Below are 19,699 nucleotides of genomic sequence, written 5' to 3'. Positions count from 1 at the left end.
TTTGATATAGAGAGGATGATTTCTTAACCATGTCAGCTGTAATGTGGTTGTGTATTCTACATCTTTATCACCTAAATAGTTTGATATAGAGAGGATGATTTCTTAGCCAGGTCAGCTGTAATGTGGTGGTGTATTCTACATCTTTATCACCTAAATAGTTTGATATAGAGAGGATGATTTCTTAGCCATGTCAGCTGTAATGTGGTGGTGTATTCTACATCTTTATCACCTAAATAGTTTGATATAGAGTGGATGATTTCTTAGCCAGGTCAGCTGTAATGTGGTGGTGTATTCTACATCTTTATCACCTAAATAGTTTGATATAGAGAGGATGATTTCTTAGCCAGGTCAGCTGTAATGTGGTGGTGTATTCTACATCTTTATCACCTAAATAGTTTGATATAGAGAGGATGATTTCTTAGCCATGTCAGCTGTAATGTGGTGGTGTATTCTACATCTTTATCACCTAAATAGTTTGATATAGAGTGGATGATTTCTTAGCCATGTCAGCTGTAATGTGGTGGTGTATTCTACATCTTTATCACCTAAATAGTTTGATATAGAGTGGATGATTTCTTAGCCATGTCAGCTGTAATGTGGTGGTGTATTCTACATCTTTATCACCTAAATCATTAGGACAGTGTATAGTTTGATATAGAGTGGATGATTTCTTAGCCAGGTCAGCTGTAATGTGGTGGTGTATTCTACATCTTTATCACCTAAATCATTAGGACAGTGTATAGTTTGATATAGAGAGGATGATTTCTTAGCCATGTTAGTTGTAATGTGGTGGTGTATTCTACATCTTTATCACCTAAATCATTAGGACAGTGTATAGTTTAATATAGAGTGGATGATTTCTTAGCCAGGTGAGCTGTAATGTGGTTGTGTATTCTACATCTTTATCACCTAAATCAATCAATTAAAAAGCTTTGGTATTATTTATTAAAACGGATCTTGGACAAAGTAGCTTCGGACAAAGTAGCTTCAGGATAAAGTAGCTTCAGGACAAAGTAGCTTCAGGACATTTACTTAAGAAAAGTAGCTTCCTAAGAAAAATAGTCTCCAATATGGCCGCAGCGCTCGGTCCCCTGGTCTGCCTAGCCGCGGGCGCTCGGCCCCCTAGCCTATAACCTAACCTAACCTAACTATATGTTAGCCTGAGAACATTTATTTTAAAAAATATATCATCAACTGATAATACATAGTTGGTTTAGAATTCGTCGATTTTGCAAAAAGTGGTTGATAGATTTTTATAATTTTTAATATTGTTTTTACAATTTTTAAACGTGAAGACTAATTTATGTATTGCATTGTCATAGAAAAAATTCTTAAAGCAAGCATTTCAAAGCTTAAAGAACAGAACAAACCACACAGCCTAAAATGGTCAATAAAATTCCTTGCAACGACTTACATGAAAAATTCATTTTTTGATTTAATAAATAGTATATAATTTTTACTCAGTTAAGCATCATGTCTTTTTATTTATAAACCAACTGAAGATTTGTTTTAACAATGAAACACTGTGTATTGTATCAAATAAAATCTAAACTGTGGTGATCACTCTATACAAATATTGTTATTAAAAATCCAAAATTTATACAAAGAAGTCCGTTTTTTATGGATCAGGAACAGGGGGTTATGTGATCAACTATGCACTCTCAAGGAAACTTCCAAAAAAGTGTACCAAATTTTGCTAATTAAGGCATTTCTAGTAGTTCTGTTTACAAATCAATTATGAAGTTTAAGCTTAACCCCAAATCAAATAAAACTTAGTTTTCAAGTTTAAATACTGTTTAATTTCTAAGTTCAGTAAGAACATAAACTTTAGTATGTAATGTATGTAGGTGCATGTACTTAATTATTTATGTATTCATGACTTTAATTTTACATTAATTTAACAAGATAATTTAACAATTTAAATATGTAAACACATGTAGATTTTAGTATGCAGAAATGTTGAAAGGGGACCAAATAATTGGAAGATGATTAAAGTCCCTCCACAGATTATAACGTCATACGATAGAATAGCCAATGAGAGGCCAGTATATACTGTAATTGACCCAAATGGTAAAGTATATGCTGGCCTCTCATTGGCTATTCTACCGTATGACGTTTTTTGTCTGTCCCAAAGGATCTCGCTATCTGCTGAGCCGATATTGTTCTCCTTAACAGTGATGCTTCTTATAGGTCCTGGGAAGGTTTTAAACTATTTTTGGGGAGGGTGTCTTCACCCCCTCAGCTCCCCCCCCCCAAAAAAAAATATTTTTTTTTACTCATTTGAAACTCAAATTTAAAATGGGATGAGATCGACTTTCCCCCCTCCTACCTTAAGTGCCCCTAGAGGCCTCTAGGGGCGTAGCCGCTAGTGAGCAATATAATTAATGATATGGATGGAATAATTGTCTTGCTATTGAAACAACACATGTGCCACGAGGGTAATAAAAAATGAGGATGATAATAAAATTAAGCACTTAAGTAGATAGAACAAAAGAGCAACATAAATTCCTCAAGCATAATAAAGCAAAATAATATAAAACTCTGCCCAACGGGCGGGGACCCTGTCCCATTTTTGAAAGTGGCCGTTTCCAAAAATAAATTGCTAGCAGACGGAAAGGGTTCCTACACATTGGGCCAGATAGTTGTCTGGATAATACATCTGTTCGAAACAACTATTTTTTTTTATGTCAAACATTTAAAAAAAATAACAAATTAATGACAAAAACTGCCCCCCCCCCTTCCATTTTTTTAAAATTATATATACATCACTTAATAATTTTTGCTATTTTGCCTAATTCTTTGCAATTAATATGATACTTTGGTGGTAGTTATGGTACACCAGTCAAAGTAGACTTGTAATTGTTTTATTAGCCACTCATCTTTTTACAACTAAGTAAATTAAAGTAACTACAGTTATGGAGTTGAATCCATTTTTATAAAAGCAGAAATATATTCTATGATTACGGTTTTGACCCTCTAAAAAACGTAATCTACAATTCCACTTTCCCCTCTCTTGGTGATGATATCATCAACGCCGATACGATTTTTGAAATGTACCATTCCACTTTCAATAGAGACGAAACTGGAATGGTACATTTATGTTTACATATCAGCGTATTCATAAACATTGATTTCCTTATTTAAATCGGCATAATAAAAATAGTATAATCCAGCTGTTATTTTTATTTTACATAAATTTTTTTAGTTATAAATAGTATTTTATACATTCCTACGATTAACATAAGTTAAAAATAGTATGTATGATTATGTCGATGTTAAAAGTGTAAACCACCATTCCAGTTTCGCCTCTCTTGAAAATGGAATCTTACATTTTAAAAATCGAATCGGCATTGATGATATCATCACCAAGAGAGTCAAAATTGGAATGGTAGATTATAAAAATCATATCGGCGTTGATGATATCATCACCAAGAGAGGGGAAAGTGGAATGGTAGATTACCTTTTTAGAGGGTCAAAACCGTAATCATAGATTATCTTTCTGCTTTTATAAAAACGGATTCAACTCCCTAACTGAACTATGTTTAGTTTAGTAGCATAGCTACTTCATTAGTTGGGTCTATCCGTAAAATAATTTATGTTCTATAATTATAAATAGCTACCTAATAAACCTATCTGCCTAAAATTGAAAATAAAAATATAGATTAATACATTTTAATAAAATCTAGAATTATTTATGTAAAAACTGATTTAAAAAAGTCTTAGTAACTTACTTACTTTGATGTACTTTTAGAAGCAGCATTTTAAGTGGTTCAGCAGCCGCGCCTTAGTCGTGCATAACCCCCAAACTTAAGCCCGCTTGTGTACAATAAAAATATTCCGAAAAGATGGATTGTCTGTTATGAAAAGGTTTAGACATCTAGCTGAATTTTATAAATTATAATATGACGATTTCACTGAGACTTACAAGCAGCTACCGAGCCGCCTTGGTTATTGGCCCTTGTACTATTGAAATTCCTAGTCTACTGTGTATCTAATGTCAAGAATGTAGATAAATTTATATTTCTTTCAATATTATTTAAAATTGATAAATAAATTAGTTAAAATCTGTTTGTTGAAAATTTCTTAAATTTATATTATTGCAATAATGGCTTGTATGCCCTAATCAATTCTTCCTATTATCATTCTTTCCTCATCAATATGATTTTATTTATTGCTTATTATCTTTTTTTTCTATTTTTTTGTCTTACTTATATGGCCTGTATGAAAACAATGTGTTGAATACACATTGCTGCATACTTCCTACTTTTTAGGAAACTGCCATTTGGGAAGAATTTAAAAAAAATAAAATTTGACTGTATATATAAATGTATATAATACTCATTTAATTCATTTATTATTGTTTTTTTTCTATGTATGTACTTCCAAGAATAGTAAATCTAATCTAATCTATGTATGTGTATGAGTAGTTGTCAATAATTAATTAATTAATCAAATTAAGGTGAAGAAGAACACTAGAAAAAAAACAGGGACATATATGTTTATAAGCAGCGCATTGATAACACTTAAGTAGATATATTCAGTTCTGACACTCTACAAGAGTTAATGTTCGTCTGTGATACTGTTTCAAAGCTTCGCTTTTATGGATGTTGTCATCCTTGTTTAAACTATAGTCTATAAGTCTATACCATGCATATATACAACATATTCATTAATAATTTATATCTTGAATACATCAATAATATGTGTTTTTAAATGTAGACACCAGTTGACATATCATTTAATTAGAAATGTAAAAGTATATTATTTATTCAATAGATTGCTAGTCTAAAGAGTAAAAAACAATATTACAATGTTCGACAATATATTAAAGATTAATTTATACAAAAAAGAAGATAAACAATTAGTTTAAAATTGATTTGACAGATGAAACGATAGATCATTCAACTACACAAACTTTGTTATAAGTCTTAAGTATACATGTTAATATGTAAGTTCTGTTTATAAGCTAAAACGTTTATTTATGTCACACATCTAAAATGGCAGAAACTATTTTTAGCATCTTTAGTATGACACCTGTTACGACCCAACGACTGCATACCTGTAAGATGTGAAATGTTGGTTAGCAAATCCATGGGGAAAACTGTTGTGTTTAGATTTTCAAGCCAGGGTAAAAACCTGAAAAAACATACTACAAGATTAGTGTCAATAAAAACTTGCGCATTTAGAGCCATTCGAAAAATAGAAAATTGATAAAATGGTCATAAAAAAAACTATTGCGTTTCCATTAAAACTAACAACTGTAGTTTAAAGCTATTGGAAAATTAATTTTAAGAAAGTTTAAATGACTATACAAGCACAAGTAAATAATATAAAGATACATGAACTAATAGTACATGAAACATCATTAAATTTGAGAACATGCAAGCATGTTCTATAGATATAGAATTTCCTAATTATTATTTATTATTTATTTAAGATGGTTTTAGTGTAAATATGAAATGTAGATGCATCTTTTGGTTACAAGTTTCCACTGTTAATTTTTTAATAATCAGCACCAATGAAGCATAAGATCTCAAAAACAGCATTTGACAATAGAAAACTTGAGAAATACATTATTCTTTTAACTTTTCTGTCAGTAAAAAGTAATCATTTTTTTAGAGCTTTTCTATCAACAGTTTTGTGTTTATTCTAATACAATAAAAAAAAAGAAAAACTTTTCTTTGAACAAAATAATTCAGATTTAATGAGTTGACGTACTGTTTTAGTAGTACTTGTACTTATTGTTTGTTTAATTCATCAAAAATTTTAAATTTAATTAAAACTTCGTTTTTTTTTATAAAAAGTACTTTAAAATAAAGTGAGGAAGAGATAGGTGTATGGCAAAAAAAATACACCCTCATCCCATTATTTACTACCTACTAAAAGCAGGTCAGCTGAATTCTAGTTTCCGATTGTGTACCTAGTTTCCTCATCCTATCTCAATATTTACTACTAGCTAAAATAACTTCCAAAAAAATCTAAATTTGAAAATTTGAATGTATAATGTATAAATCGTTTATACATTATCTCGCTTTTCCCTTTGACCGGAGTAGCTGAAAATAGCGTTTGCAATAATTGGGTTATCTGTTGTACAACTTCGGAAATTAGGGAAGAAATGGGTTATCAATTTTCAGTTGATCTGAATTCATAAGATTTGCTTTTAATGTCAAAAGGTTCGAATTTGATGAAGGCACGTGATTTTTAAGATAACAAGGATGACAACATCCATAAAAGCGAAGCACTGAAATGGTAGGACAAACGGACATTAACACTTGTATAGTGTCTGAACTGAATAATCAGAATATAAAAGTATCGAAAGAGTCGAATCAAAATTGTAAGTAAATTTGTTGAAAAACTGCTTGATACAGGATAATGTTTTAGACATAGACATACTTACATTTTTAGGACTTGATTATAGAGTTGCTTTGCTTATACTATTGTTCTTTGTTGTCCCAGGAATCAATATACCAAAAATCAGATCAATCGGATAATTAGATCACAAAAAAATTTGTTGTTAAAAAGTAGAAAAATCAACATGTTTAAAATGGACATACGGATATTCTGGTAATGATTATAGAGTTGCTACGCTTTCTAAATCGTACCTAACTACTACAGGAATCATCATGCAAAGTTTGAAATCGATAGGACAATTCTAATATGCCTAAATTAACGAATAAAAGCTATCTATCTCGGACGGACGTACGGACCGACCCTAATTATAGAAAAGCTTCGCTTTTAAAAATTGTAAAACAGGTTGATAAAGGAATAGTAGTGGTAGTGAACTAAAATAAGATATTCACATTTATTTAATTACTTATATGCATTTTTAATTGCATGATTGCGTGGTTTAAAGAACACATGAGGCAAGAAAATTATATTAAACAAGGATAACAACATACATAAGTAGCACAGCACAAAAATTACAAACAAATAAATGGTCAGTGATATATTAGAAAAATCACGAAATCTTTTAATAGTTATTTCTTGCATCGTATTATAAACAGCTTTCCGCGGATATAGAATGTACAATTATAAGATTAAAACTTGTGTTAATCTTATGATTGTATATTTTTATATTCGTAGAAAGCTGGATATAATACGATGCTAGACATAGTTTTTTCGTATGAATAAGAACCGGTTTCTATCCACCGGATTCGAATGAATACGAGAAAATAAATATATGTGTTGGTCTTTTGTACCATGACCGACAGACTGACGGACCAATTAAATTATGTCCTGAATACTCATTAGTATAGAGAACCTTCACACAAAAAATCAGCCGCCTATATTAAATATCAAACGAGAAGAGCAATTTTCCCCTATTCCGTCTTTTACGGACGTACAGACAGAGCAGCTTAAAACTAGGTTTAAGCCGGATACTTTTTCGGCCGGATACCGGATATCCGGCTGATTTCTAATGCTGAATATTCATTATCCGACATATTCCTAATGCCAGACATCCGGTATCCGGCTTATTCCTAATGCCAGATATCCGGTATCCGGCTGATATCCGGTATCCAGCTGGATATCTGCCCAACACAAAATATCCAGCAAATTACGGGATTTCCGGCCGGATAACCGGATATCAGGCATTAGAAATCGGCCGGACATCTGGTATCAGGATAGTTTCAATACCTAATATCCGGCCGGATATTGAAAATGGCCGGATATCCGGCCCAACCCTACAAAAAAACACGTACCTGTCCACGGTGTTGACAGGCTCGTACACAATCACAGTTTCAAATAATTTGGGCGCGTTGAGGAGGATGCTGATTATCACCACCGGAACTACGTACACCAACACTCTGAGCAATTATTAGAATTGCGTTATATTGGTAAAGTAAAAAATTAGATTGTGTTAAAGCTTATAAATAGACAGTCAGACACAGATGAAAAAGTATAAAAGGACAGACAGACATTCGTTTGTATTATTATATATTTACTAGCGGCTTCGCCCCTAGCCTCTAGGGGCTTTGCCCCAAGGGGTTTTATCAAACCAATTTTTCGTATTTTAGATTTAAAAGTAAAATTTAAAAAAACTTAATTTTTTTTTTGGGGGGGGGGGGGTAGTCGACCCCACTATTTTAATTTCAGTTTTAAAAAGAAAAAAAAACTTTTTGAGGGGGGGGGGGTATTTTTCATTTTTTTGGGGGGTTGGGGGTGTCCCACCCCCCAAGAAAATAGTTATAAACCTTCCCGGGAACTATGAGAAGCTACCCTGTAAAGGAGAACCCGATCAGTTCAGCGGTTAGCGAGATCCTTCGCTACAAACAAACAGACAGACAAACAAACATCGTTCTACTTTTTATTATAAAAATTTGGAAAATAAAAAAGGGCATTAATGCAGATAAGAAGACAGGCGGATACAGAGACCGTCACACAAGGAGACTTACAGACAAACAGAATTTTTAAAATTCATGCAGGAAAAAAATAAGCAAGGACGTCCAAGCGTTTTTAAAAGAGGGGTGGGGGTGGGGAGGGAGGGGTAGGTAAACCTGGAAATTTAGGGGTTAGTATTAACTCTACCCTTTACAATTTAAAGGCATGGGAAAACTCTCATGTAAAAATGTCAAAATTTCACCTGATATGTTAAATCAAGGGCTTTTTTATTTTTAAAAATATATTTGGATGACATCAGGTTAGGCAGATGTAAGTTTGCCAGGAGAATCGATTTTATTGTCATCTATACGGTGAAAATTCAGTTTGCCATAAATAGTAAATACATCCACTGTAAATTTGCTGGATGTGTAAATAGCAGTCCCCCCAACTTACCGTTTAGAAACAGGCCAAGAAATGGAGAGGTTTCTGTACTTGGCAGGATGGCAGATGGCCAGGTATCTCTCTCCAGCTATCACCACAGTCAAGAACACGGAGGAACAGAAGGTTGTGTTGTTCAACGGGTAGGTAAACTGATGAACATATCTTTTTATTAACTGCTAGTTGTTTGGCCCCCTAGCCGCTTGGGTTTGGTCGGGGGAGATAGGGAAAATAGCTTAAAACTGCAATAAGATATTTATATAAAGATTTTATAAAAAGTACAATTTTCAGACCAAAAAAACTTACTACTTTATATCATAAGATTTCAGCCTTAAATCTAGTCAAAAAATAACCTTATATTTCTAAGCCGTGAGGTTTTTTTTCGGTGATTTATTTCAGACAAATACCATTTTTTTGTAGGATTAATTGTTTATTATATAAAATAATAACATTGTACAGTATTATTTTTCTCAACATGCAATACTACAAAATGTAAAAACCTACACGTTTAATGGAAAAAAAACTAATAATGATGTGCCAGTATTTAATCATATATATAATTGTATTTCAGTAAATTTATTACAATAGTCATAAAAATTCAAGTTCAAGAAGTTTTGGAGATCTTAATAGAAAGACAAATGGACAGATGCTTTCACTTAAAGTACCTGTTGAGTATTGTCCCCCCCCCCCTGGTTTATATCTTTAAACTAAACTAAAAGTAATTGTTGGTTACTTAGTAGACCCCCCAGAATTTAGGTACCTCAGGCTAGGCATCTGCAGTTCTCAAAAGGCATTTTTCAGACATCCTACCTCTTAAATATACAAAGTAATTTCAATTTTAGAAAACCAAAACTTCAGAATTCAAATATCTACAACAAAGGTAATCATATCTATAATACAAAGTAGAATTATGTTTGTCCGTCCGTCCGTCTGTCCCCTTAAGATCTCGGTAACCACTGAACCGATTGGATTCTACTCATCAGGGAATATACCTACTGATCCTATGGTGGTTTCAGGCTATTTTCTTGGGGGGTGGTACACCCCCAACCCCCCCAAAAATAAAATTGATTACAGATATATATATATAAATATTGTTATTATATTAAAGTTGTAGTAAAAATATTCCTTAGGCACAACGTACAACCAGGCGGGACTGTTCTCTGGGAAAGGCCAGAAAAATACTAAAATAGAAAAAAAAATAGTTTAAATAGGAGCGCGAAGATTGAAAAAAGAACCCAAAATATTATAAAGTTTACGAATTTCAGAGCAAAGAAGTATATAAGGCATTTCAGCTGCTTACCTTTAATTAAGGCAATGACTGCACACGGTTGAATAATGTTGAAAAAATGCCAGTTGAATGCTCTAAGTAACCTTCAAGCGGTCGTAGTAAACTTTTTGAGCAAACAGTCGACTTACTTTTTGATGTGTAGCCTTTAAAAATGGATTGCTGTAAGGCTGCAGCTGCAAATAATGATTTTCTTGAATGAGAAAATACATTTGAACACATTAAAACTGTAATATGATAAATCAGAAAAAAATTGAAGGAAAAGTTATTATTTTTCAACAAATTACTTTCTTGAAAATTAAAAATGCGCATTTAAAGAAAGAAGTGGATTAGAACCACATGTTTAATCATGAGATGTAAATCACACCCCGCCTTATTACTATCAAAATATTATGTATAAAATTTTAAAAATCAAAAAAAAGACCAAGAAAAAAACAATGGGTTAAATTATCCTTGAAGAAGAATTAAAATCAAAAAAGATATTTTAACGGTGTATTTTGGAGATATTTCAATTTTAAACATAATCTTTTAAACTCTTTCCACATCATGCATTTCTTGATATTAACAAAGCTTTTAATTAAGGAGATCATGTAGAAATAAATTTTGAATTGAAAAAAAATATCTTAATTTTTTTAATTTGAAAATTTTTAAACTCATAAATGGTCTTTTTTATTGCATATACAAATGTCTTGATTGTGTTAAGTCAACGCATGTTATAATTTCTTTAAATCATTTCAATAGAATCTCATTAAATAGGTCGAAGAAATTTTATTTTAAATAGAAACTTGAATAAATAGAAAAAAAAATATTGATTTGTTAATTACAGGAGAGTATATTATAAAATTTTTAGTACTAAAGCTTCTCTATATGACATTCAAGTGAACTGAGAAGTTACTTTTTATTTTGATTATGATGGAATAAAGAACGAAAATTAATGGAAATTAAATTTAATGTAAAGTTTTGCTTTGGTAGACTTACTTTTAGACCAACGAATGACCGAAGAAAAACATGCATAATTTATAGAGTTGCAGTGCTTCTAGGAAAATTTAAGGTATTTTCCCTCAAAGTGAACAGTAGAGCACATAAAACACCACCCTCCCCTATGTGTTAGGTTATTTTGAGTACAGGATGTATCAGAGGTTAGATATGAAAAAATACACCCCATCTTAAGTCCCCTTCAGAGGTTAGTTATAAGAAAAAATACACCCCATCTTACATTCAATCGATCTAAAAAATAAGGGGATAAGGTCATGATGTTTCCTGTGATCGCTAGGCACTTTAAGGTGAAGCGCCAATCTTACCTCTAGCCAGACTATAGTCTACTATTGTGAAAACTATAAAAATAATGTCGATGGTTGCCAAGGCTATGAGCAGGTGGTTGAAAGAATTCTAAATAATGCATCAAATGTCATTCTAAAGTCAAGATTACATTAATTAAACTATTTTGCTGTAAACCAACCACAGAAGATTAAACACAATAAGTATTAATAAACTCGTTCTCCAATTCGTTGGCTTTATAACTTTTAATAAATCTTTATATAATAAATAAAACTAGGTTCAGCCGATAATTTTTATATAGAGCAGGGTTAAATTTGTTTATAATCATTGGGGATGTGCATAATATTACTGTCCAATTGCTTAACATATCTGATAAACCCAGTAGCTTTTTAATAGATTTATTAGATGCATTTGGTATACAGAATTAAGAATTTAAGACTTATTGCCATTAGTATGAAGTAATTTTTCGGTCCTACGACAAACGCAGGAGTCCCAAACGTCGGAGTGGACACTTAACCTAACCTAACCTATTTTAGACCATCTTATAGGTTTTTTAAATGTCTAAACCCTGCGGGGGGCTTATTTGTTCATTCATATCTTAACCTAACCTGTATCTGTACAGAAATACTTAATGAAATTAATATTTTAACACTCCTGCGTTTGTCCACTCCGACGTTTGGGACTTCTGCGTTTGTCCTGAAACCAATTTTTCTAGCTAATTCTAAACAAAATGACAAATGATGGTTCCTTCATAGATTTTCTTGATAGAACTGTGATTGTAGCAATGTTACCCAGAAATCCCACGATACCCACACCAATCTAAAAATAAGGAAAACTAAATTAACAAGGATGACAACATTCATAAAAGCGAAGCTCTGACATGGAAGGACAAACGAACATTAACACTTGTAGATTGTCAGAACTGAATTAGCAGAATATTAATGCATCAGTACAAACAATATTGTAAGTAAATTTGTTGCAAAACTGCTTAAATAGATGATACTGTTTAGGGACATACTTACATTTTTGGGACTTGTTTATAGAGATGCTTTGCTTATAACATTGTACCTTGTTGTAATAGGAATCAGTTTTCAAAAAATCAGAAAAATCGGATAATTTTAACATACAAAAATTTGTTGTCAAAAAAGTTAAAAAATCGACATGTTTCAAATGGACGTACGGACATTTAAGTATTGATCATAGAGTTCCTACGCTTTCTAAATTGTACCTAACTCCTACAAGAATCATCATGCAAAGTTTGGAATCGATAGGACAATTCTAACCTGTTTAAATTAACGAAAAGAGCTAACTCTCTGTGACGGACGTACCGACCCTAATTATAGAAAAGCTTCGCTTTCAATAAGAAGCAGAACGACAACAACCTAAAATATTAATTAGATTAAGAAAAATAGTACATATTAGAGTGAGAGTGAACTGTATTTTATTTTATGTATGTGTTAAAACTGCTAAAATAATTGACTGAGAAGCTTTTTATAATGCCTAGAAAAATTAAGTCATATTAGCCTTCCATTGGTCAATTAAAATTTATACTGGCCTACCATTGGTAATTTAGTCTGTGTATTGGCCTATCATTGCTCATTTTTTATAGGCACTATAAACAGCTACATGGTTGACCTTAACTTATTTTTTATAAATAAAATATCAATAATTGTATGTAATGATTACACAAAACGGTGGTGGACGTACGTCTTATAAACCATGATAGTGAGTAGAGTTGCTTTACTGTGAAATCCTTTTTGAATATTAAAATTTGAATATCAAACAAGATCTGAATATTTCAAAAATTCAAAATTATTATACTTTCAAATTTATTTTATTTTGAATTAGGATGAGGATAATCATATAATGCATTTTCTATTATGGCTTTGAAACTGATTAATATCAGCTGGATTAGAATCGGTTCACAGTAATACGGAAAAATTATGTATAGCATTGTATTACAGAAAATTTACCACGAACATTAAAATAAAAAATCGAAAATTAATACCAATATTGTCAGCACGGGCTCTTAGCCCCTCGAAGCTAACAAAACTGTTTTTAATCTTGTAATTTTTCATTTTAATATCCACGGGAAGTTGTCTACGATACTGATCCGATAAAATACTAATTAAATGTTTTCAAATATTTTATCCAAAACTTAAATCTTTATAACAATTGAAAGAGTTTTGAAAACAAAATTGATTTAATCTTTCTATCTTTAATATTATAGCTTTAGTGCTAGGCTTTATTTATAGATTTATAGTTTTCAGATGGTTTTATGCTGTTTTTCTGTTCTTGCCTACCCTTCAAAGGCTAAGGGCCAATCCGCAAGTATATAAACCAGCGTTTCGGAGCCGTTTAATTTTGATGCGGCTCCGGCTCCTACCTTAAAATTAATATATAAATTTTTGTTCATTATTGAATTTGATAAAATAAAATAAATAATATAAAATATTTTGCTTTCATTTGATTAAAGCTAAATAAAAGTAGAAGGATGTGTGTCTATTTGTTAAGTAACAATAGTTTTTCAGTTTATTATATGCAAATAGACCGTTGCCAAATTATAATATTACTTTTAAAAATCATTTTTAGCTAATCTGGAGCCGGAGCCGTTTTTAACGAAAATTACGGCTCCGGCTCCATCAAAAAATGTTGCTGCTCCCGGCTTCCGGCTCCGAAACGCTGATATAAACTGTACTTGTACTCAAAATAAATCCAATTCTAATCATCAATGAAAATGGTAATGTGAGACGAATCAAATCTCAATTAACCGCACAAATAGGACAGACTTAACAAGCACAATTACGCCTTTTCGTGGAAGCTTTATAAATGTCTAGGTGTGGTTTTAGGCTGTTTTCTAAAATACCACTTGCTCTCCTCAAGGCTAAGGGTGAGCCAAATAGTTTTGAACATAGGGTTAATGTTAAAATCAGACAAAATCAGCCTTTTTTGTCGAAAAAATAAGCAATCATGACAATTTCATTTATCAAATACTATATAAATACTATTTTTTTCAAACATGGCTTCGAAACCGATTAATAGCCTCTGGATTAGAATCAGTTCTCAGCCATTCTGAAAAATCATGTATAGCATCGCATTAGAGTCAATTTTTCATTTTAATATCCGAGGAAAGCTGGCTATAAAACAATGCGATAAATGACTATCCTATTACATAAATCATTATAATAAAGTAACAGGATGTGTGTTTGTCTGTACCAAAGGATCTCGCTAACCGCTGAACCGATCGGGTTCTTCTTAACAGTGTCGCTTCTCATAGGTCCCGGAAAGGTTTATAACTTTTTTGGGGGAGGGTACAACCACCCTCCCCATAGAGATCGACAAAAAAAATAATTTTAAAAAACACCGCCCTGCGGAGAAATTTGAAATTAGCTAAAAAACATAACTAACACCATCTAAATTACAAAGACCAGATGAGTTCAATAATCACCTAAAGAAAACTGCTTTGCCTCCATTTTTTCCGCCGGTCGCAAAGTAAAGCTTACCAGCATGACACCTTCTAGCCAGAAGGAACAGGTGGCCATCGTGTCCTGGGAACTTTTTGTCAACTCACATGTTTGTTCCATTCTCTGTAAATTATTTATTTAGGGTTGGGCCGGATACCTGTTATAAAAACTATCCAGATATCCGGTATTTTGCCAGATATCCGGCATTAGAAATCAGTTGGATGTCCGGTATCCGGCCTAACTTTTATGTTCATTATCCTTAATTTATGTTATTACTGCGATACCATTAGTTACAAGTTATTCAGTTCTAGAACTGAAAGTTATCCCTTAAATAATTTTTCCTCAAAATTCCATATACGTTGGATATAAACCGGTTTTAAACCTTACAATAGAATGCTTTTATTTATGTTTATACAAGTAAGCGAGCACAAAAATATAAATCAATACCTGCCGACAGACAAACTAAACCTTAAAGAAAAACTACATTTGAAATAAAAATCTAAATTAAATTTCTCATATAAAAATTTAAAATCACAAATATTTTGTCTATTTTAACTTGACTCGCTTTCATCTTTGTTTTATTAAATCTTGAGAAAATTGACCAAAATGTTTACTCATACAGAAATGATATTTTTAAGTCTAGGTACATCTAACACAAGGACAATTATGCTTGAAAGTAGCGCTTAAATAACAAGATAACTACATTTTAGGTTATAAAGGGCTTTAATTTACATAAAATCTTAATATACATTTAAAAAATCTAATGTAAAAAGCCAATAAAAGGAAACTTAGTTTTTTTTCTTATCATATTTTTCTCATATTTACGTACATACCCAATATAAGGTAGCTGCGATAACAACAATCAAAATAGTGCAAAAAATCAATATTTTGTCTTGAAAATTTGCCAAAATATTTATAAATATATGCGTAAAAATTTTAAAACCGAGTAAATAGATACATTTTTAAGGTCAGCTGAATTTGAGTTGCCGAAAGTGTACAGGGCTTCCTCGGTGTTTCCTCACCCAATCTCAATATTTAGTACTTACTAAAAAAAAGCTTCAAAATTCCAACAAAAAATCTAAAGAAGTTGTATCAACTTTTTTTTTTATAGCTAGCCGGTTCTTTTAGTAAGTAGTAGATGTAAAATTTTTCATAGAATTCAAATATGCAATCGGTTTTTTTGTAGACCTCTTATTTTTTAAGTAATTTAAGTTTTTAAAAAAAATAATTAAGTCGGTTTTAAGGTACTAAAACGCAACAAAATAAAAGAAGAAAATGGTCAGTAAGAACAAAAATAGTAAGATCTTTAATTTGACACCTTACTTTTAAAATTCTGTTGAGTAATTATTGAAAAAATCTATTTTTTTAACCTCGGTATAATAAAAACTTTAGACCTAAATATTTTCTCAAACAGACATAAAAAACATGGGTTCATATATACCATTAGAATCAGAAAAATATTACGAATCCATTGTAAGCAAAATTGAAAAAAATTTAAAAATTAAAAAATTACAGAAATGGCCAATTATTTTTTTTTGTTCAGACAACACTATTGTCTTCCCTTTTTTACCCCCTCTTTACCCCCTCTTTACCCCCTTCCCATTTTTATACTCAATTGCAGAATTAAGACGTTGCCTGTACAACATAATATGATATTTTCATATAATTCCTTTTATTGTAGTTTATATACTATATTGTAAACTTTTTTTTTCAATTTTGCTTACAATGGATTCGTAATATTTTTCTGATTCTAATGGTATATATGAACCCATATTTTTTTATTTGTGAAATAATAAAATTAAGTTCAAAGTTTTTATTCTCGTGGGTTTAAAAAAATCGATTTTTTCAATAATTACCTGACAGAATTGAAAAAGTAAGGTGTCAAATTAAAGATCTTACTATTTTTGTTCATAATGACCATTTTCTTTCTTTTTTTGTTGCATTTTAGTACCTTAAAATCGACTTAATTTTTTTTTTTTAAACTTAAATTACTTAAAAAATAAGAGGTCTACAAAAAAACCGATTGCATATCTGAATTCTATGAAAAATTTTACATCTACTACTTACTAAAAGAACCGGCTAGCTATAAAAAAAATAGTTGATACACCTTCTTTGAAAGATTAAAATCTTTGATGTATAATGTATAAATCGTTTATACATTCAAATTTTGATTTTTTTTTTGGAAAATTAAAGTTTTTTAGCTAGTAGTAAATATTGAGATAGGATGAGGAAACACCGAGGAAACTGTGTACACTTTCGGCAATTCAAATGACCATATTTAAGCTAGTATACACATAATAGATTTACTACTTTATATGATTATTTCTTGTCCAATAATTAATCAGTTAACTGTCCTTTCGTAGCAAATTGACACTATTTAATAATACTAGCGGCTACGCCAATAGGAGCCTCTAGGGGCCATAAAAGTTGGGCAGAAATAGTTACAAACCTTCCCTGGACTTATAAAAAGCTTCACTGTAAAGTAGATCTTTCACTACAGACAAAAAAAAGCTTACTACTTTATATATTAGGATGGTAGGATTTTATTTTTTGGCCCCGTCAGGAGATTGGGTATCTAGACTTTTTGTATCAATTATATATAATTAAAAAGTATAATAAAAATATTTTACACTTAATCAAATTTGTATTTAATAGGCATGAATTTTATGACTGTTGACTTTTCTATATTAATTTCCAGTATGAATTTAATATAGTTATATCAATATAAATAAAACTTTTAAATGAAAAGCATTTAAAAAAAAATAACATCAAATGTTTTGTTAAGTTTAACGGTACAAATAAAATAAAACGCCAAAACTTAAACAAATGCTGTAAATTACAAAAGTACACAAATAAAACTGTTAACAATATTACAAGTTACCATCCCTTTATCTAAATTAATACTTTTCATTAAAAAAGTTTACTTTTGTGTCACAGCAGTTTGAACTCAACAAAACATTCGATGATATATAGTCAAAAAATGCCTAAACTTTTGAAGCTTTTTTTAATATAATAACATGGTAAAAACTATTTTTTAAATTGATATAACTATATTGATTATATCCCCTAGTATATTTACTAAAAAAACATTTAGAATCACTGCCGGAAGGTGCTTAGAATCACTTGCTCTCGTTCGTGGATAGTCCCCTTTAGTAACCAAAAGATTAGAATTGATAAAAAAAATCACTTGTTAACTAAATCAAAATTATTAAAACTTTTAAGAAAATTATTGAAATATAATGGAAATTTGACAATAATATTCACCAACGAGTTCTTCCACTTACGGTTTTTGTATCCAAACTGAGCGTGTTAAAAAATATATTTTTTTTATGTTAAACACCGTGTATACAGAGATAGAGGCAGGCCCGTAGTTGCAGAGAAATTTATCCATAGAGGTTTTTTAGATCAGTATGTTTGTGTGTGTGTGTGTGTGGGTGTATGTTTGTGTTTGTGGGTGTATGTTTGTGTGTGTGTGTGTGTGTGTGTGTGTGTGTGTATGTTTGTGTGTGTGTGTATATGTGTGTGTGTGTGTGGTTCTGAGAGACAAAAAAAAAGAGATAGACGGACAAGAGAAAGCCAACCGTAAATTGAAAAAAAACCGGCTGAAATTTTCGAGGTCTATGTCTATCGACGTATATCACACCAAAGTTGGATGGGATCATAATAAAAATTATGTCTCGTATTCATACGAATCCGGTGGATAGGAACTGGTTCTTATCCATACGAAAAAACTATGTCTAGCATCGTATTATATCCAGCTTTCTACGAATATAAAAATGTACAATCATAAGATTAAAACCAGTATTTTTAGCCGGTGCCTATGGCTCCTCGGGGCTAAAAAAACTAGTTTTAATCTTATAATTGTACATTCTATATCCGCGGAAAGCCGTTTATAATACGATGCGAGAAATAACTATTATCCTATCACGCTAATTTTTGTTGGGGAAGCTAATTGTACATTAGGGTGGGTTCATATCGGAATTAGACAAAGTGGGGATATGCAACAGATAAAATTAACCTTAAAAACATTTCTGACCGAAAAAGAATTTTAAAAAATTGAGTTTTAGAGCACGACCACTTAAAAATATAATTCATTACTTATTAGTATGCAAAGACGACATTCAAAAAATTTTTTGAATCAGAAATATGGCTTCATGGTGCTCCCTGGAAAGGCCTTGAGGAGCTGAATCAGGAACTTTTGTCCGTTTCAAAATATCTCGTTCCTAGCCTTAGAAATCACTAAAAAACCAAAATTTTTTAAGGTTTATTGAGAATTGTCCAATTTGTAGAGGTTTTTTAGATTTTCTCAGGCTAGGAACGAGATTTTTTGAAACGGACAAAAGTTCCTGACTCAGCTGCTCAAGGCATTTCCAGGGAGCACCATGAAGCCATAGTTCTGATTCAATAAATTTTTGACTCCCATTTACAAATAGCTATACAATTGAATGTCTGGTCGTCAGCGATTCTAAGACTTAGGATAAATTTTAAATCACCCAGGGGTGTATTATATCTATATAAATTGAGTGCAGATCCCCGCTTTGGCCTCAGAAAAAAAATGTCCAAAATCGACACACCCTATTGTACATACAGTATACCTACATTAAAAATCGAATATAATAACTTGGATATATTGACAGGGGAAAATGTGTCATCAACTTAGGTTGATATTATGAACCTAATTTATTGGTCAGTTTGTTCCTCCAGTATATAGGATGTAATGGGGTAAAGACGGTGGCCGTGGGGTAAAATAATAACGCTTCATAATTTTCCTAAATAGTTTCCTTTTCTATACTTAAACAAGGATGACAACATCCATAAAAGCGAAGCTCTGAAACGGTAGGACAAACGGACATTAACACTTGTATAGTATCGGAAATAAATGTATAAAAAATGTATATAAAATTGTAAGTAAATT

The 19,699-nt window shown here is 31.3% G+C and overlaps 1 protein-coding gene across 1 annotated transcript; it reads right to left on the bottom strand.

Moving 5' to 3' along the window:
* Positions 1–471: 471 nt before the first annotated feature.
* LOC145324112 (FMRFamide receptor-like) lies at positions 472–14,904 on the bottom strand. Its single transcript, XM_080166740.1, has 8 exons — positions 14,824–14,904; positions 12,070–12,139; positions 11,344–11,433; positions 9,830–9,938; positions 8,773–8,922; positions 7,701–7,805; positions 5,060–5,136; positions 472–719 (listed from the first exon to the last, which is right to left on the bottom strand). The coding sequence occupies exons 1-8, from the start codon at positions 14,902–14,904 to the stop codon at positions 625–627; spliced, it is 777 nt and encodes a 258-aa protein (XP_080022866.1). The 3' UTR covers positions 472–624.
* Between the last annotated feature and the right edge of the window lie 4,795 nt (positions 14,905–19,699).

Source organism: Acartia tonsa, chromosome 7, assembly GCF_053477335.1.
Source record: "Acartia tonsa isolate MP-2025a chromosome 7, ASM5347733v1, whole genome shotgun sequence".
Classification (NCBI taxonomy): Eukaryota; Metazoa; Arthropoda; class Copepoda; order Calanoida; family Acartiidae; genus Acartia; species Acartia tonsa.
The sequence above is the reverse complement of the archived record's forward strand: the minus strand, read 5'-3'. Positions and strand labels throughout refer to the sequence as shown.

Coding starts and splice junctions, on each gene's coding strand:
- LOC145324112 (XM_080166740.1), bottom strand. CDS start 14,904: ATGGAACAAACATGTGAGTTGACAAAAAGTTCCCAGGACACGATGGCC. Junction 8,923..9,829: donor ATATTTATATATATATATCT/GTAATCAATTTT, acceptor GTTAATAAAAAG/ATATGTTCATCAGTTTACCT. Junction 7,806..8,772: donor TCTTGGCCTGTTTCTAAACG/GTAAGTTGGGGG, acceptor ATAATTGCTCAG/AGTGTTGGTGTACGTAGTTC.